This window comes from Rhea pennata, chromosome 14 (assembly GCF_028389875.1).
Source record: "Rhea pennata isolate bPtePen1 chromosome 14, bPtePen1.pri, whole genome shotgun sequence".
Lineage (NCBI taxonomy): Eukaryota > Metazoa > Chordata > Aves > Rheiformes > Rheidae > Rhea > Rhea pennata.
Genome location: NC_084676.1, coordinates 18,409,392 through 18,429,164, shown reverse-complemented (window position 1 = coordinate 18,429,164; position 19,773 = coordinate 18,409,392). Strand labels below are relative to the sequence as shown.

Genomic DNA, 19,773 nt, shown 5'->3' with positions numbered 1-19,773 from the left:
GGCCCAGCTGCATCCAAAAAGCAGGTGTAGTCACTCAAAAAGAGCTGTGAAAGCTCGGCGGTGTCCCAGTGCCCAGGAGCAGCAGGGAAGGTGGAGGAGTGCGAGGGCAGCGGCAGCAGAGCCCGGCAGCAAGTCCTGCGCTGCGGCCGTGCGAGGGGCGAGGGTGACACCCCAAGGCCTGGCGCTGCAAGCTCCAGCAGCACTGAAGCACCTGTGAGTATGGCTCTTGGGGGAAAAGCAACCTCCGTGCTTTCCTTTGGGCTTTTGCCGTTGTTTTATGACTTTTCCTGCATCAGTAAAAATAAATCTTTGAAAATTATTATTGTTAATTCAGTAAAGCTGTTATGTGGCCCTGAGCCCGAGTGTAAAGACTTCAGGGTGAGGGAAAAGTCACTCAGAAGAGCTTTGCTGGGAATACTGGTTTCTGTCTGTAATGTCCTGGAGTTTGGGACAGTAATCTTGTAAGCTGATGGCTTGTAGTGACTGTCCCTCTGGAAAGCTTTTCTGGCACGGAGGAAATACTGATTTTAAATGTGTGTATTACTGTGTGGGACTGCATGGTTATACACAGTGTGCGTGGGGGAAACGGTTGCTTCTAACAAGTAAAAAGTGCTTTTCTGGGCTCAAGGTTGCTTGTTTGCTTTTTAAATGTGGCAGCTGGAGCTGCTGTAAGTTTTGGTGTGTCGTGAAGGGGTGGACAAACAGCATGAGGGGAACACTGGCTGGAAAATGGGTTTTGGTGGTTTAGAGGCCAAGCAGTAAAACTGGAGTCTGGACAGTGCAGAAGGAGGAAGAGATTTAGTTTGGCTTAAGGAGAATGTAATTTTTAAAAAAATGTCAAAATGAAACATCTAGTTGCTTCTGACTGCATTACAACTGAAACATGTTAATTCAGATGATGCACTTTTTATTAACCCTCTCCTTTTTTTTTCTGCTCCTACCTCTTTCTGAAAGATGTGCTGCTTTTTAAACTTGATTAGATCTGTCAAAAGCAAATGGTAAATAACTTGTTGACCTTCTCTATCTTCTGGAATTTGGGAGTACTTTGCGCTGACAAAAGTGAGCCTGTCACTGTGTGTTTAATTGAGATGCTTTGCAGTTTGTTATACCTTAGTATTATATGTGCAATATATCTCCTAATGTTTACACTGCTCAGATACAAAAAATAAGTCTAACCGTCTGATTCTAGCCCAAATTACCCCCCTGCTAGTGCAAGTGGCTGTAGGGAGGGGACTCGGACCACTGCTCTCCATCACGCTCACAGCTGAGAATCGTCTCCCTCACTATCTGTTAATGGTAATGCCTGTGGGTATAAAAAGCAAAATAAATGCATGGTGTTAAACTTCAAGCGAAGAAGCCTTCAAAAGCTCCCAAGGTGCAGGCAAACCAGAAGTGAGCAGTACGGCTCTACAAATAGATGTCGCTGGTTGGGTTTTATACCAGGAGCTGATGCGGAGGACGGGCGAATGAGGCAAGCAGGACCCAGACTGAGGAGCCGAAAATAACTCCAGCTGGAAAATCATCAGTAATTGCAAGGCCTACAGAATAGCTTAAACTGCTATGTTAAGTCTTGAGTCTTCTAATATGTATTTTAGAGTGGCTCGAAGGTTTAAAAATGTTAGATAAATACAAAAGACTGCTCTGACTAATCAGGAGAGCAGCAGGAGAGTGGACCAGCGTGGCTGAGGGAGGGCAAAGGCAGCTGCGAGCAGGTCTGCTTTCCTCGGGCCCTGGCCGAGCTCTGAGCAAGCACGTGGCCAACGACGTGAGGCAGGTTTGGCTGACGTGCCTCTGGTGGGTCTTTGCTGCATGGGTGCTGCTTTCTCTTTCAATTCAAGCATATATTAAATGTACAATAAATCCTATGCTCATAGAAAATAGTAAAATAAGTGAAGTTGTTAATTAAATGAATATACTCCTAGAATATAGACTTTTTTTTTAATCCCTCTTGGATAAAAGCCCAAAGTATTGAATTCTTCTTTAACAGGCTTAATGTGCTGCAGGTCTTGATCCTGATTACTACTAATCTAGTGGAAATTATCTCTAATTTCTCAGGAGTCAGTACAGCTAAACTTTGGCGAAACAGCTCCGATTTCAGAAGTTTTCTGATCCTCTTCTCAGTTTGCACAGCAGGGTGGGAGGTTCAGGATAAGAGCAGAATCACAGAGAGAGACATCGTTCGCATGAGCTCCTTTTTACTGCATGTGTTACAGGCTTTATGTATGTACGGGTGGTTCTTATCCCAAAGAGGCTTTTTCTCCAGGAATATATATATATAATGTGTGTGTGTATACACAATATATATAACTTTCAGTCTTTGGTGTTATTTATCTTCATTAACCTGCTGGTGACCCTGCATGTGCCCTCAGCTGCGCCCATGACGTGCCAGGTGTTGGGAATTTAGTTCTTAATCTGAGAACAGAAGCAACTACAACCGCAGCTGTTACCGGAAAGGGTAAAAAGCTGTTTCTACGGCTTGTAAACAACCCGAGCAGCCACAAGGTGTCAACCTCGGCCGCCGCCGGGAGCGCCGGCTCGGCGCTGGGGCTGGCGCTGGCGCCGGGCGGGCTCGGTCGGCCCAGTGCAGAGGCTCAGGTGGGAAGTTTTGGTACCTGGCTTCAAGCAGGTGGAGAAAATCCTCCCAGTTTTTTCAGAACATGGAAAACTGATTTTTTTTTAACTGTCTTTTTTTGTTTCCCTTTGATTTCCTTGATTATTTTGCGCTGTAAGCTTCGTGCCGCTGTGTGTAGCGCGGGGTGGTCCTTGTTGCAGAAAGCTTATCCAAAAAGGCAACGAGAAAAGAGGCGTTATCAGTTCCACGTTACGGCTGCGCGTGAGGGGTGAGTCGCTGCAGACCTGGGCCCCTGTCCAGGCCTCTTGTGCAGGTTAAAACACCTTGTAATCAGCCTTAAAACAGAGGGACTGACATTCAGCCAACTGTTTGGTTTAGCAGGACACAGATGGCACAAAGATGAAACTTTTCCTAGAGGAAGGTTGGCTTCCCACTGGAAAGCGGCACCTTTCTGCTCCTCCTTTGACCCTGTATTTCAGGGCATAGCGCTTTCCTGTGAAAGGCGATCCTGATACACCATCCTGCTCAGCAGACCTGCTCTGAGCGTGCCGGTCGACCGGACATCGAGTTCGAGACGCGGTGCTCAGCAAAGCTGTTCTGGGTGGGGAGGAGTGGCGCTTGGGTGGGGAGGAGGGGGACTTGGTGCTGTTATTTACCCTAAACGTACTTGTCCCTCTTGGTTCTTGGAAACACCTGTGGTGACATTGGCAGCCTCGTTATTCTAGGGAGTTCTGGGCTGGTTTGTTTTTCTGAATGTATTTGTGAAAGTGATAAGTCCTCTAGACTTAGAGGAAGCTAAAGTAAACCCCAAGGTAAACTGTAAATGGTGCAATTATGAAAGTAGTAGAAATGGAGTATTTCTATGCATCACAATGGAGTGGGCAGTAATGAGGCAAAAATGCAGAGGGATGAAGACAAAAGACATTTCTTCCAGGATTAGAAGTGAGCTCAAAATTGCTGAAGTTTACCAAAAAAAAAAAAAAAAAAAAAAAAAAAAAAAAAAAAAAGAAATGCTACCACAGGCTTTTTTTTTCCTTTAATAAGCTGCTTTTTCTGGGAGTGCTGAGTGTTCAGATGTAGCACACTTAGTGCCTAGTAACCTAACAAAGCTTTGATTGGTGGCTCTGCAGAAAGATTTTTCTTCTCCTTGTAGGTTCCTAGCCATGAAAAGACACAAAGATCAGTTGCTTCAGAATCCTTAATTAAACACAACAAAGAAGGGCAATTAGAGCTGTGTCTTGCTTCTGGCATCCAGTGAATTTTGCAAACCTCGAATGTTTTCTTTGCCCCAAGATTTATGATGGGAATAAATCATAATTATTCCTGTAATTATCAGCTGTGAGCAAACACTAACAGATTTTTTTCTGAGGTTCTGAAGCATCTTGAAAAGGAATTCACTAACCGTTTTTGGTAGGAAGAAAAACAAAAACCACAGGCGTGGTCTTGGCCGCCTGCCTTCCTGTCATTTCATGTCATGTCATTCTTCCTGCCCAGGTTCTGTATGCTCCTGTTGAGCTGGACTCCTTCCATGTGTGTCATCAGAAGAGTCTTTGCTCAAAGAACTGGTGATATAAATGGACAAAAGTGGTAGAAAAATGTAAGGGGAGATAAGTGCTTTACACCTGAAACATGACCCACAAATGATGAAGACAAATGCTAGCTAGTGTTGCATCTCCATCAAGTATTTCCTTCAGGGACCTCTGCTTTGTTGTGGTGGTTGGATCAAACTGCTCATACCTAGGAAGAAATAGCAATTTCTCCTCTTCACATGTTTAAGGTGCTGGTGTGCATGTTTGTCTTTGGAAACTGGAGGCACAACCCAACCATAGTGACTGGGAACTGTAGTTGTACCAGGAGAAGGCTGGGCCGTAGGTCCCATGCTTGCTGGGAAATGGGAGGCAGGAGGAGAAAGCTCCTGAGCAAGAGTGGCAGAGCTGGCAGAAAGCCATAGACCTTGGTATACAGGGCAACATCTCCTAATAGCTCAAAGGATTTTGTGTGGGTGGTTTAGGGATGAATCTTTCTCGGGTTGTGCAGCAATTCAGTTTTCTGAGCAGATGTGGTGGACAGGGCTTCTGTCAGGCTGGCTTCAGCCAGGCATCCTCTTGACTGCCAGTGCCCTTAATGTGCATGTTCTATGTTAATGTGCTAATATGACCGCACATGTGTGCTTTGAGCCAGCTTTCAAGTACTCCTCGCCACAAAGCAGAGCAGCTGCATTTCCTTTGTGTTGGGGATTTCTCATAGCCAGTTAAGGAAATGCAAAAGTCTCCTCTTTGCAGGCAGGGACAGAGAAGGGTGTTCCTAACCTTGGCAGTGATGTGTAGATGCCAATCTGATTTATAGAGAAGACAGCCCCAGGGCCGCAGAGGTGTCTCCAGCCTGTCTGTGGAGGTTATTCGTTGCCACTAGATGTCCTTTCAGCCTTGCTTTCCCTCACTGCTCCTCCACCTCCAGTGCAGCCATCTGGGCTGAGCACCGCTGGCTGTGGACCAAGCATGGCAGGGACACCAAAGGGCTCTTGGCCTTGCTTGGGGCCATAAGGAGAACAAGAAACATTGAATAAACCTTGCTGTTATAACATATGAGCCTGATAATCAGCACACTGGGTCCTTTCAAAATTCCTCCTGTCTTATGTAGGGCTGGTTAATACAAACACGGATGCTTTTGAGAGTGCCCAAGCTTCTGCATTTGTGCTGGGTGTTAAATACTTTAATACCTGTAATAGTCCCTTATTCATGCTCTTATGCCAGTGTCCAGAGGCCTTGGGATTACCACACTCAGGCAGGTGATGCCTAGGCACACCGAACATCACCTGATTGAAGTGATGGTCTAAAGAAGCAACATAGAGAGGGGGGAAATGAAAAAATCAGCTTCACAGAAGGAAGTGAAGATTTGTGCATGTGTTTAGCTCATGCCTCTTTGTGAAATGACTGCTGTGAATACACTCACAGGTGGAGTCCAAGGGTATAGGCCCAGCCTCACAGCCTGAATGAAGCTCTGAGCTCCTTGGCCCAGGAGGGAGGTGATGGGGGATGGCTCACTTGGGTGCTCTGGTTTGCCCTTTCTGACTATAGAGGATTTGGGGTGGGGGGTGAGTCAGCTAAATACAGTTGCAGAAGCTGGGTGCTGTGAACACCTTTACGTAAGTCTTTACCCGATGGGTGGGAGTACAGGAGCTGGTGCTGCACGTGTTGCATAATGCGCTGCTGCGGCTGCCTATTGCTCAGGTAACGATACTAGCAGCTCCTCTTCTTGGGTGGGTTACGTCGGGTAAAGGAATTATAGAAAGTCCTTTCTGGAGCGGTTGGCCAGAATGAGACTTGTGCTAGTTACAAGCATATCTGCGGTTCATGGGGCCTGTCCTTTCCAGGCAAACTGAGCACCCTCCAGGAAGCACTTAGTACTCTGCAGTTTGGGATCGAAGGGAAATGGAGAAGCAATAAACACAGAATATTTTTGATATTGTAAGCAAACACTATGTCAGAGAACTGCAAACAGCTCCTCACAAATACTTATATATACTTCCATTTGGGACCACACACACCAAGCCATTGAAAGAAGCAAGACGGAAGGAGCAGAAATCCCAGCAGAAATGCTGTGAGTGGAAAACTTGGAGTGCCAGAGTTTATAGCCACGCTGGAATGAAGTCGGCATGGCTACAACTTTCAAACCTGGCTGCCTCAGCTTCTGGACCTGAAGTCCAAACTGAGCCAACAGCCAAAAGTAGTATTTCTTTCACTTCCCCCTCCACCCCAGGGTGCTGAGCAATTAGAATCGGTGAAGCCTGATTCTGTGCACATCTGGATTTAAATGTGCCACTTTCTGGAAGCTGTCTTTGGAGAAAGTGACTGGTGCTTAATGGGAAGTGCATTTTGGAGAATGCAAGCCCTGCCTGAGATTAAATAAAAGCTAGTTAAGAGCTGTTAGATTGTATGGGAGGCTCTTACCTGTTGGACAGATGCAACTCAGTCTGCCTTTGAGTGGGACTCTCAGCTGGGTAGGGCTTTCTGCAGGTGGTGGTGTTTGCTTTAGTTTTCCACAAAGGTGGATGCAAATAAGGGCAATTCTGACAATGTTTTATTAGCTCGGTGGGTGTTTATCTTGTAATGTTTTTCTCCACTTCCTGAGCAGGACTCTGGAATGACCAGGGAGAAGAAACCCCCAAAAGCTGCTCATTGCTCTGTCAGTCCTGTGCAAGTTTAGTTAGTGCAGTGCGAGCTTTCATGCAGTCTGAACATGGTTAGAAAAGCTCTTCCTATGCGTGGCTCACCAGCAAGGCCCCATGGCTTGATTTAAAAAGCTCTGGGGGAGCAGGGGCATGGCAGACACCTGGAGGTGCAGGTCTGGAGAGGGAGCGAGAGCACCAAGCCATTTAACAGGCCCTCGAGCAGCTATCGCTTGTTAATAAACTTTTGGCCATTGGTGACCTAGACCGTATATGAACAAGTGAAAGGCAAGTGGTGAAAGGATCTGTAGAGCATTACTAATCCCACATATGCTCTCACCGAAGAGGCAGGGCAGGCTTCCCTGCTGTTGTTGTGTCCTTTCAACTGCAGCTGATTGATTTACCCTCGCGCTCTTATTAAAATAGAACCCGATAGCGTAATTACTGGATGCAGCTGGCGATACACGATGCCGGAGGGAAGGGTGGGGAGAGGTGGGCGAGCATCGCGGGCATCATCCGCTGGGCTCGTCCGGTCAGCTCGCTCCGTTGCCACGCCGGGCGCTCCTGGCTTTAGCGCTCCGGGAAGCTTTGTTGAAAGGTTTGCATCCCGATAACACGGTGTAGGTGCTTGAGTAAAGGCTGCGTTGCTTCCCGTGAATTCCCCTGGGATGAAGCTGAGGATTCGCTGTGCCAGCAGTAGGGCTGAGGAGCCCCTAGAGCTGGCTGAGCATTTGGGCTGCTGGTGCCTGGGGAGCAGTCTGGGCTGGCTCGTGTGTGCTCAGAGCATGCCTCAGTGGCTTAGGCTTTCAATCCTAAAGTAAAGATTTACAGGCTGTATTTATGGGAGATGAGACTGTGGTCTCATGTGGCCTCACAACCTGCAAATTTGCTAGGAAAAGCAGAACCAACCTTCAGGTTATTGCCAAATCTAGGTGGAGGAGTTGCCTATATATACAAATGCGTATGTATATACATACATATGTATACAGGGATAGGCATAGTGTATGTGTGTGTATATATATATTAAAAACATTCTAATAGGTCATTTTTCAGTCTGCAGGAAAGCAGCTGACATTTCTAGTGTGTAACAACTACCTCTTGACCTGCTATTTCCTATTACGACTGCAGTATCACAAAGGGTGATGGATGCTCCTCCTGTTTCTGGGAACTTAAACCTGCCTGGAGCAGTGGTTGAAGAGCCTTTTAAAAACAAGCTCATTCAGTTTTTCCCTCTCTGATTTAAATCCATGTTTCCAACAGCGATTCCATTCTGAGGAAAGATTTCAGGTTAATTGGAATGAATGTATTGAACAAAATGACTTTTTTTAGACTCTCACTACAGCAAGGAAAAAAATTGTTTGGTTTCTTTTGTGCCAACTTTCCTGGTTATTTGGATCTGGCAGCCAAACCCAAAGCTAAGCCATTTGTATGGACTATATCCTGCTAAAGTGTGAATCACTGTATTGAATTTGGGCAGCTATTATACGCAGTATTCCCAATGAAGTGTTAACCACATCTTGTGCAATTGTATCAACATTTTTCCAGGAAATACATTGCCTAGTAGCAGTTAAATAAATAAACTTTCTTGAAGTTGGTTGGTATGTTGAAATCGAGTCTTCTCAATGAAGAACTACTGGTTTTGTTAAAGTATGAGTCAAGAAATGACTCTACTGCGTTTCCCTTGTGTGTGGCCCGAGGAGTGAACGCAACGTGCTGATGGAGTCACCGGTCCAGGCGGAGCGTGATGCTGAGACGGGAGACCCTGGTCAGCTTTGCCCTGGGTGAGCCTGGCAATCTGCACCTGCGTGCAAAGTGGGAATGCCCTAATGTATATTAGGGCCTATCCTCCTCAATATTAGTTACTAGGAACTATTGCACTTGGTAAAAGTAAGCAAATGTCAGCTGGATGGTGGTGAGGGGGCCGCTCGAGTAGCCCATGGGTCTGAGTTTGCCTGTGGTTCATGCGCCCAGTCTAAGGCGGTGGTTTGGAGTTGATATTCTCAGGTGCTTAATTTGTTGAATATCCTGGGATCTTTTTAAAGCTTTTTAATAAAAAGAACCCAAAGTTCTTAGCTCCATATTTATGCAGAATGTGAAAATATTTGGAAATCTAATAGCTGTTTCTCCTTCAGCTCTGCTGCACTGTTAGCTCAGTAAATAGGCAGGTCTCCTAAGGAATTTATTTCTGCTGTTACTGAGTAGAAAACATCTCCTTCAAGGGCTGATATCTGATATTCCAGCACTTTAGGAATAGGCACATGCCAAAAAGTAGACCTATGGAAGGAAATTAATTTTTTCTTCTTGCCTCCCCCATATGCGGCCATGTGAAAAACATGATGAGCGGCACAGCACATCCACTGTGTATCGCAGAGGGAGCAGCGTGCCCCTCTCCGCATGGAAACCACCTGAGCCGGAGAAACCCCTCCAGCCGAGGCCGGGCGTTGCCTGGGCTTATCCTGCGGCTGGCTGGTGGGAGAGCCGCGCTGACCTCCGGCAGCCTGAGGCAACGCTGGGAGCAGCAGGGACAGGAGAGGGATGCTGCTCGGAGGATGCCAGGTGGCTTTACCGTATTGAAACTCTTGCAGGTTTTCGTTCCTATCTGTTACTTTCCTTTCAGCTGAGCAGGGCGTTTTGACGGGCCGCGCGTGGGAATCCCGCGTTAGTGCACTAACGCTGGGGGAGCGGTGCGGGTTGTCTAGGGACCGCGTCGGTGTCTTGCTGCGTGCGAAAGCTTCGGGCAGCGGCAGAAACCGCAGTGGAAGAGGTGGGCGAGACTGGGACTTTTTTGTTGCCTGACTTCCACCGAGCAGCCTTGCCTAATTTAACTGGGAGCTTATAAATCATGTCATTTTATTTGCCTTTTATATAGGGATATGGGGTGGTCGACCTACATTTATTTAACATAACACTAGACTAGTGGCTATATGCAATGTGGCGTAGTTGCTTTTTACGTAGTAAGATTCCTCAGTATCTGGGTACAGTCCAAATCCTAAAATGAGAAAGTGTTAAACAGAACCAGAATAACACTTTTAATTCCAATGGGAGGAAGTTGCCGTGTCCCTAAACCAGCTTCTCTGATACAGTGTTTTCCCAAAACCAATTCAGCCACCAAAAAAAACCACACCATTAGGAATAGCCGGAGTTTTGTGATGGTTTAAGAAAACTTAAGTGCGCTTGCCAGCTTTTTTTAAATATATTTTTATTACTTTTTTCATTTGTCTTAGAAATATGAAATCTGCATGCAACCTTCTAAATATTTCAAACATTTAAATAGCATATGATAATTTAGCAGTACAGTACATTATACAGAAAGATAATATAGGGAGATTTCCTATAGTATATTTACAAATGAAAAGGTAGTTTTGTTATTAAAAAGAGGAATGCACTGCTTAACATTGAAGTATTACATTCAAAATAATGAATATGTTGTATTGTGGCTAAAACACATAGATATTTGTTTACCCTATTTTTCATAAAAAGGTACCTTTTAAAGGTTTTTTTGCTACAAATCTAGGAAATCATACACAATAGTCTTGAAGCTTAAAACGTCTCAGTACTGAAGCTGCAGACTTTCCGTAAGAACTTCAAGTGGAGGAAAAGAACAAACGTTTTTTTTTTTTTTTTCTTCGTAATAAAAACGACCTAGAAATGCTTTCTAGTGTGCCCAACGTTAAAGGGAATACGCGGCGCGCTTCGTCCTGCAGCGAGACCCCCGGCCGGGGCAGAAGCGCTGTCCGTGCTCCTCCGCCAGCGCGCCGGAGACCTCCTCTGCGGAGCGGCAGCCCGCGGCCTCCCGGACGCGGCCCGCGCGGCGCGCCGGTCTTTGGTCCCCGCTTCGCCCCGCTGCAGCCGAGGCTGCAAACGCGGCAAACGGCCACAGCGCCGAAGCTCTCCCGGCGCGAGAGGGTGAGGGACGCAACTGTGTGATACCTTTACGGACAGCGGTGTTTGCCTGATGAGCTTATAAAGCTCGATTGCAGTCGTAGTGAAGTATGAATGAATAACAATAATAATAAAAAAACCTCTTTAAAATGAGAAGCGTGAGTTTTCCCAGTCTCAGTAGAAAGCAGACAGGTATGAAATCTGAAGAGCGAGAGATGCTTATGAAATCTGGAAGCCTTTTGCACACGGCTATAAAATGTAAAAACTGACCCTTGGTAAAAAGTGCTTTATAATAATATAGAATTTGTGTCTTGTGTCTGTGAGAAATAATTTTCTGCAGAGCCCAGTCCTACGTCAGTCAGTCTGGTCTGTTCCTCATGCTGTTTCCTTCTACTCTTCATAAACCCTGGAAAGGAGGAAAGCCAAGAGCAAGCTGTTTTTAAGCTAGCTTAACAAGGAGCGGAACAGCCCCCTTCCAGACGATTTAAAAACTAGAAGATGAATTTTTAACCTTAGCATAAGTAAATTGAAGTAAGTTACTGACTTGAGCAGAGTCGCAAGGCTCGTAGCTGCGACGTGGGTCGGAGCAGGGGCTCTGAGCTCGCCTTCCCGGCTCCTTTTGGGGCTGCGCGGAGTAACGAGCCCACTGTGCTCAGGATTACAGGGATGTATAAGATTAGGAAATCTGCATCCAGTAATACACGTTAACCCCTGGAAAAATCCCTACCTCATATACAAATGTTAAAAGATGTCATGAGCTGCACATTTGAATTGGAATATGCTCTATATTCAGACTATCTGGCATGTTTTGAATAATATTAATCTGTTTTGCATCTTGAGAAGACAACCTGACAATACTATTTTCCATAAAACTGCTGAAAAATCCTAGCTGTACAGGCTCTCCAGGCAAGAGCAGTCTTCCCCTGCACAGGGAAGATGAGGAGCAATGCTATTTTGGGGAAGGGATGCGTGTTTGTGCTGCACTTGACTTTAAATAAAAGCCCTTGGCTTTTCCTGAGGAGCAATTCAGCGCACAGGTTTGGCACAGCTAGCACTGAAGGCATTGACAGATTGTTTATTTTTTTTGTGAGGACTTGTTTTAAAATTGTTCTTTGCCTGAAATAGTCACTTGCTGCTGTGTGATTGCAACAAGCCTCGCGGGTAGCAGTTTCCCTGGTGGTCCCTTGCTGCAGAGGGGTGTGATGATGGACGGAAGAGGCCAGGAGAGGAGCAGCAACTCTCTTTGGGTCTCCTGGCCCTTAGAGAGGCCTCTGTCACACACAACATGAAACTTCCTCCAGCTCTGAAGCTGGAAGGGATTTCCTGAAGCTGGGGGCTAACTGTGTGCTTCTCTTATTAAGGCAACTGCTATAGGAAATGCAGTTGTGAACGTTGCAAACACAGGGAAATGGCAGAGAAGTTGCAAAATTGCAGCGGGGAAATGCAGGAGAGGCTTAGGGCGGGACAGAGGCAAGAAGTAAAATGCAGAGGGTTGCATTGCCCCTGGTTTGCATGCTCCAGGCTGGCAGCCAAAGCCATGGCCCCCCCCGGCTGGGCTGGGCTCACGGTCCCTTCTCTGCTTCTCCTTTCTCCTGGCCACCTCTGCAGCACAGTCCCCTGCCCCCTCCTTGGGATGGCAGAGAAGTCTTGAGCTGGCGAAGAACACAGAGAGGCGCCTGGTCCTGTGCTGCAGCCGGTGGCTCGGCCAGGACATGCTCCATGCAAAGGCTCTTTCCTGGATGTTGGTTAATGCTGGTTCTCGTGTGGATGGTCTCCCCATGGATGGGTCTGGAAGGCTTCCTGCAGCCCCAGGTGCTTCCTGGAGGGCTGACAAGGCTGTACTCGGGCACCTGAGTCTGAGACATGGCCCCAGACCCAGTGCCAAGGTTGACTTCTCATTGCATCTCCCAGGGCATGTTTATGCTCCAAATAAAATACCCTTAATTCTTCCTGAAATCTTGAAGTGCCCAGTTATGGACTGAAGGAAGCTAGATCATTCCTACCTCGCTGCCTAGGTTCTTCTATGGATTATTTCTCCTCAGATTTGCTGAAAGATTTGCCCCAATATTCCAGGGACTTAAAAGGCTCAGAAGAAACACCTGATCCCCCTGGGAGGTGATGGGAGTTGGGCAGCTCCCCTTAGTTAAGGATGGAAATAACACGATCAGGAATTCGTGTTTCTCTTTTAGTTATGTCTGGCTTCTATTTATTAAAAAAAAAAAAGTGAACAAAACCTCTCCTTGCAAGGGAGAAGATGGCAGTGCATCTTACCAGCAAGTTGCTGTTATCTTGAGAATGATACGATGGTTAAAACTGGCAGAGATCTGTTGTCAGGAATTGAAGATTTTGAGATGCTATGGTTAAAATGTGTGACATGAAGTAGGGCTGTCTCTTCCCAGCTCCGGCTATCTTACACATGACCATGGAAGTAATTTAGCTTTTTATCCCGGCTTTTTAACCGTAAAAGGAAGGTGAGCATGTGTAAGTAACTGAGAACATCAGCTGACAAACAATTTAACAGAAAGTAATTATTATTTATAGCCGAAACAGCCTAATCCTGAGCTCTGCATGTGGAGGAAAAGAAACTACATCAAGAATGTCTACTTATAATTGCAGCTTAGGAATGAAATAAGTCCTCGGTGCTGAATGGCGCATTTGTAGTATGTAAAATAGGGAGTCTAAGTCTGAACACCATTAGCTGTCTAGCTTGCCACCAAGGCTTTCCCCTCATGCAGAGGTCATTTAACACAGACCCTCGGGTGGTATGTTGATCAGCAATGAGGGATGTTGGCTTTTGCAGTCTGGTATTTCCCCCGGCACGGTCACGGCAGCAGCCCTGGCGACTGAGCCGTCCGGCGGGAAGCGCTGGCGGCGAGGACGGACCTGGCTCCGTGCTCCGCCTGTGGAGAGCGAGCGAGGTCCCACTGCGCGGATGGGTGCTTACCTGCCTTTCTCCTTCCATACTCTGTACCACTTCAGCAGCCGCACCGTGTTCTGGCGCTTGGGGTTCAGGCAGTGCTGCTGCTCGCCTCGGACCCGCGTCCACAAAGTCACGCTGCAACGGGGAGAGAGCGCCGGTTACGGGGGTCGCGGGAAGGAACCCGCCTTCGTTCATCAGTGGGTTTGCTTGTTCAAAAGCCTGGGGGATATGCTTTGCTCTTATTCCAGGTAACTCAACCAAAAAAAAGGGGGGGGGGGGATCTTGAGACTCTTACTCGGTCAGCAATGGAAAGACTTTCGTGCTGCGTTTTATGGGAGGTGTCTGTGTTTGCTGTAATAATGTTGGAACAGATCTTCAGCTGTTATGAATCAGCACAACTCTGTGGACAATATAGCACTGTGCTAAGTTATACCAGATGAAGACCTACCAGCTATTTTTAATCGGTGGGTTTGTTCTGCTGTTTGTTAGATATTCTTCTTTTGAGTTTAATAGCTGATTTAATTAGAGTTCATTCAGGCAGCTACAAAATCTTTGCACAAGGAGATGGTTTCCTTAAAATCAAGTGCTGCATCCAAGAGAAAAGATTAGATCTGCGTATTCTGTGTGTGTGTGGTCAGCAATATTTTAATGCTTGCATGTGACAAGCTTCTGGATGGCCCAAAGGGCTGGCTCTGAGCACATCAGGGCAGGCAGACCTCAAACATTCACAGACCAGTCCGTTTCTGCTGTCCTTACCAGCAGCCGTAGGCTTTGCGTCCCTCCTTGCTAGGTGTGCTGGGAGGCAAAACGTGGCAGAGGTCTTCCATCTGTGTAGGCTTCCTCCCAGTACGCTTAGTGATGCCATCTCTGTTAAGCACTAGTTGGTCTTGCAAGAACCAGGCTATGAGAAATCTGGCACGGCTCCCCAAGAGAATGGCTTTTCAGAGAAGTCAAAATTGCTATTACTTCTCAGGGCTCAAAATCAACAGGTTTTCTATTTTTATTATATTGTGATTTATTATATTGTGACCCTCCCTCTTTTTTATTGGAACAGCTCACTTTTCTAGAAATACTATCCATAGTAGGGAAACAGTTTTCAGTTTAACTAAAGTACTACAGCAGAATTCTTAAAATACTGCTAGAAACCTCAGGAAAATGACAGCAGTACCCAGACGTATCTGCTCGTACTTACGGGGCTTCTTCTGTGACTTGGTTTAAAAGGTGGCTCCTCACCTCTAATACGAAGTGCCTTGCAATCACTTTCAGCTCACGCCATTCACCGTGTGCAGGACCATGCCTCACTCTTTCCTCAGAGGTGAAATGCTCTAAGGTGCTAGCATAAGCTTAGCTAAGGGTCTTGCTATGCTTTTCCGGTGTTGTACAATGTGCCTTTCCATTCAATTAACCTTCTTCCCTGCTCTGCTTCTCCACTCCATCTCCAACAGGTCTAAATTAACATCACTGAAAGATGAGGCATTACTTCCTGTGTTATTTTTTGGGAGTCAGAGACCCTTTCCCCAAAGCTTAGGAGAGCTGTGCAAGGCCTCCAGAAGTCTATATGGCTGCAGGTATCAGGAAGGGATGGTCACTGTTCAAACCTGCAGATCACTTCTACTTCAAAGGTGTTCTTAGCCAGCTCCTCTGGGGATCAGTGTGTAAGTAAGAAAGGAAGTTTCCCTGCAGCTTTGAACAGGAGCGAAAAACCCAAGCCTCTATCAAAGGCACAAGGCATGCAAGTTTTAAGGAACCGGAGATCAGTGCAAAGTTCTTCATCCAGCAGCTACTTTCTCAACTGTGGCTATTCATGCTTGTAGGCAGTGTCTGATGCCAGAACCTGGCTTGAGTTTCTCCTTTGATACAGTGTAGAAGGTTATTTCCAGAAAGTGATAGACAAACTAAATCACAGGGAGGAGCAGAAATGCTCCTACGAAGTGGCAAACCCTGATTTTGCACCAGAAGTGAATAAGACACTTCTGGATTTATCTAACCAGGAGAAGATGCATGGTATGCTTTTTAAGTGAGAGATGGGGCTTTTCTAGGGGTGAGAGGCACTGCTCTGATGCCAGGCATAGCTTTTATGCTATTGATGCTCTATCACTTTTTCTAGTCTCTGGGTGAAGAAATATGGAAATAACAGTTTTTTAGATTTCCTTGTGCCATGGGCATGCTGCCCACTTGTTAGGCAGACAAACTCTTATACGCTTAAGAGTAGTTGCTGTGGGAGCTGATATTCCAAGCAAGGAGTTGCCTGGATGAGTTGCAAGGAGATCTCCAGGGATGGAGAAGTGGCTGAAGCCTCAGTGCTCTTGTCCCTGCAGCACTCCCTCTTGCAGGATTCGTGTGTCCTGTATCCAGCTCAGCCAATCTCATCTGACAGTTCTCCCAGGGCTACGTGTGGGGGGACAGGGTGGTTTTGAATCCTTTCAGGCAGAAAGAATTAAACCTCCCTCCTATTTCCTACCTCTTTTCCTCACTGGGGAGTGGGGCATGACTACTGTCTGGTGGAGCAGAGCATGAATCTTCATAGGTTTTGACTAGACCAAGGACTCAAATTTAGCTGCCTCTTACCTAGTACTGTGGTTCTTCCTGGGAGGTTTTATCCTAAGGTGAATTCCTTCCTAAATTGCATCTGTGTACCTGTGTCTTCTGTGCTGAACATAACTTATCTTCCTCCCGTATGGAAAGATGTGAGCTTTTGAGGAGAGTAGGAGGAGAATAAGCTTCTTGAACTCATTCTAGACAATTGCTCTGGTAACAAAAACTCAGTTGCAGGAATTTAGCTGTTCTATGCTTTGTCCAGAGACTCCTGCATCAGTCGATTCTCTCAATATTAATTAAAACTTGTTTTCAGTGCTGATTTCAGACTGCACTATGGTAGCCTGGAAAGGCACTGATGCCAGTGCACGAGCCTTTCCCTGCCCTAGCCCCCATGGGTGCAAGCAGGAGTAATCTTTCCCAGCAATGTGAGACCTGTGGGGTAGCTCTGCCCCAGGAGTTGGGTGCAAACCCAGAGCATCTCCCTTCTCCTGAACTGCATTACTCCAAACTTGCATAGCTGTCCAGAAAGTCCAGCTGGAACAGCAACCCGCTCGCGGAAGGCGTTTGGGCACAGGCTGAAGCAGTTTGTATGCTTTCTGACTTTCTGATTGAAAGTGAAAAGTTGCGTTAATGAGGTTTATTTTATCCCCATGCATTCCCCTCCCTCTCAGCCACCAAGCCTGGCCCAGCTGCTTTTGAGCAGATGTCTCTCCTAGACCTAGCCTCGGAAAGCCCGTTATTGTTTTTCTGACAACGCTTTCCCATCCAGCTTCTGCTGGCATCCTGCTCTGGGGGGAACATGCTCCTGCTTGCTTCCTAGACAACAGTTGAGCCTTCCAGGCACAGAGGGAAACCTCGAGCAGCAAATTCTTCAATTGCTTTTATGCTGCTGCAGTGCTTCCGCTGCTTTTGTTAAGGCCAAGTGATTGACATGAGATAGGAAGAACTGCTGGGCTGCACCCACTGAATGAGCATTAGGGTGCCCTTTCTGGGGAGGGCTCGATGCAGATATCGGTGCTGCGTCACCTGGGGCTCCTTCCCAGGCGGAGAGCAAAGTGTTGGTGATTCAATCCCCTGCAAGAGGTCAGTGCTGTTTGTTTAAAATGTTTGCTTGACATGTTTGTGCCCGAATGGCTGGTGTGGGATCAGAAGAGCTAGTGCCCCCCTGTTTCATATTTGTGCTATTCAAAGGTCAAAGCAAACAAAGTAAAACTGCAGCAGGCTGATTCCCGGGACTGGTTTGGACAGGGGTGCTCTGAGTGCAGGTTATCTGTTGGGTCGCTGCTGGATGATTCTGGCCCCAAAGGGATGGGTGTGATGCTCCCCGGGCTAAATACTGGTCTTGGTTATGCTGCTGTAAACCTGGAGGGTCTCGAGTGAGGCCAGCACATTCTGTCCCTGCTCCACCTGCCAAGTCCGGCTGCTCATTTCGGAGGGGGCAGGATCAGTGCCTCCTCGTTTGTGCTGAGAGCAGAGTCTCCCTTGAGACCCATTTTTCTCCTCTTAGATAACAGAGTTGGGTGCAGGTCTTCCTGGCTGATCTGCCCTTCAGGGCCTTACTCGGTCCTGTGGGCTGGCTGGTGGTTTGCATGCAATCTTAACAAATCCAGAATGGGACAGGAAAAAAAAAATCACAGATCACCCACATTTGAGATGATGGGGGAAAAATGCGCTTCTCTTGAACCTGTCACCAGCGAGGCCAAAAATCCCCATGCCTGCCTCATTCCAGCTTATCGCTGCCTCTCTTGAGGTTTCGCCGCAGTGTTAGTCACCGCTTTGCAGCGAGGCTCGGAGGAATGAATGTATTTTCTCGTGCACTAGGTAATCCTGTGAAATGTCAGAGGATTGCTTTGGCACAGCACAGGCAAAAATTAGACTGGTTAGGATAACTCTTCCTTGCAGAAACCACTGTGGACCAAATCCTGCTCTTGGTCTCACTCTGCACATCCCAAATAACTTGAGTAAATTCTTCTGGATTTCATATTGGGCAGCTCAGAGTACGATTTGATCCCTATCTCCAGTTGAACTAACAATTAGTCTTTGGTTACTATATATATATATATATATGTATATACACACACACACACACACAGTTTCATAAATATTTCTTTGAGTAGGCAACTATATTGAAAAATTATAGCTGGGTTTTTGATCAGAGTTACACTTACTACATCTAATATAGCAAATAATTATTGCAGGAAATTAGTATACCGGGACACAATAAAACCAAAGAGCAAAGAAGGAACTCGCAATTTAAGGTAATGCAACTGAACAGATAAAGCAAAAAAGCAAAAAATGCAGGAAAACTTACATAATCATTTCTTCCACGCAGAAGGGGTACCTTGGCTTTATTTCCAGCTTCCGTACGTTAGAGAATCTTATTTTAGGACCTTTTCTTGAACATTTGCACTTTACTCCTACAAGAGAAAGCAGTTACTCATGTGCCTGCAAAGCCTCCTGCATACCAAGTGTCCCTTCCCTGCTAGCACATGTCTGCGTACGAATGTCAGTTTGATCTTGTAAGCCGTGGCAGAAAAAGCTGAATTCTGTAATGCTGTTGAGCTTAAAGGTAATATTTTCTCTTATTCCCCCCCCCCCCACAAAAAAAATACAGTAACTCCCTGAGAAATGTTTTAGTGCCGCATACATTCTGAGACTTAGCCAATATTACAGCTTTTTAAAGTGCACCTGCTGTGATTAAATATAATTACATTTAACAAAAGCCAAAGGAGAGAATTGGAACTTCCTAAGAATTGCATTTGCCTGTTCAGCTTTCCTTTCTCATTTCACTTGTCTCTCACTTAATTTGTAGGACTTTAAGTCACACTTGTGATTTTTTTTCTTTCTTTTTTTCTTTCTTCTCCGGGTGCTACGATGCCTTCTCAGCCATACAAAAGCTTTTCTTTTTTTGGTCATCGTTTATATGCGTAAGAAAATACAAGCTGGTAAATTCAGTGAAATCCGTGCTAACGCATCAAATTAAACTCTGCTCTGTTTTCCGTGGGAGCTGTCTCCGGTCTAAAGGAGACAGCCCAAGCGCGCAGTCACCGCGCTGCGGTCTCTCTTCCAGTAGATCTCGGCTATGCGGCTAGCAGCAGGGGGACAGCGCTGCCTCCCTTACCGAGAAGCTCGCCGGAGCCCGCAGGCCGGAGCCCGCAGGCCGGAGCCGCGGCGGCGGCGCGGGGCCCCGCGCGCTCCCGGGAGCCGCGGCGGGCAGGGCCGGGGCAGGGGCAGGGGCAGGACGGCGCCGCTCACCTTCCGCGCCGGCCAGGCACATCGCGAGCAGCAGCAGGAGCAAAGCCGCCGTCAGGAGCTTCATGGTGCGGCGGCGGGAGGGACCGCGGCGCCGGTCCCGCACGGGTCCGCTGCGGGCGAGCGCGGCGAGCGGGCGCTGCTGCTGCCGCCGGCTCGGCTCGGCTCGGCTCGGCTCCCGTGCGCGCTCTGCCGCTCGCCGCCTCTTGTCCTCTTTTAAAACAGCTCCTGCTGCCCTTGCTCCCGCTCATTAATATGCAGAGCAACTCGGCAGCTCGCCCCAGTTTCCCAGCCCCGGGAGAGAGGGAGGGGACAGGCGCCCCGGGCGGGCGGGCCGGGCCCGGCCCCGGCCCCGGGGGGACGGACGCGGCCCCCCGCGGGCAGCGCCCGGGCGGCCGCTCCGCGCAGGGCTCCGCCGGGCTCGGGAGGGGGAGCGGAGGG

The 19,773-nt window shown here is 47.3% G+C and overlaps 1 protein-coding gene across 1 annotated transcript; it reads right to left on the bottom strand.

The window, feature by feature from the left end:
* Positions 1-10,055: 10,055 nt before the first annotated feature.
* Positions 10,056-19,534, bottom strand: CXCL14 (C-X-C motif chemokine ligand 14). Its single transcript, XM_062587469.1, has 4 exons — positions 19,336-19,534; positions 18,392-18,497; positions 13,567-13,677; positions 10,056-11,028 (listed from the first exon to the last, which is right to left on the bottom strand). Exons 1-4 carry the CDS (start codon positions 19,397-19,399, stop codon positions 11,013-11,015), a joined length of 297 nt encoding a protein of 98 aa, XP_062443453.1. The 5' UTR covers positions 19,400-19,534; the 3' UTR covers positions 10,056-11,012.
* Positions 19,535-19,773: the final 239 nt, after the last annotated feature.

What these genes read in the sequence shown, in the direction of transcription:
- CXCL14 (XM_062587469.1), bottom strand. Translation starts at nt 19,399, where the DNA reads ATGAAGCTCCTGACGGCGGCTTTGCTCCTGCTGCTGCTCGCGATGTGC. An exon ending in GTGCCTGGCCGGCGCGGAAG is followed by an intron (nt 18,498 to 19,335) that starts GTGAGCGGCGCC and finishes TTTCTCTTGTAG; the next exon opens with GAGTAAAGTGCAAATGTTCA. An exon ending in TGCGTGGAAGAAATGATTAT is followed by an intron (nt 13,678 to 18,391) that starts GTAAGTTTTCCT and finishes TCCCCGTTGCAG; the next exon opens with CGTGACTTTGTGGACGCGGG.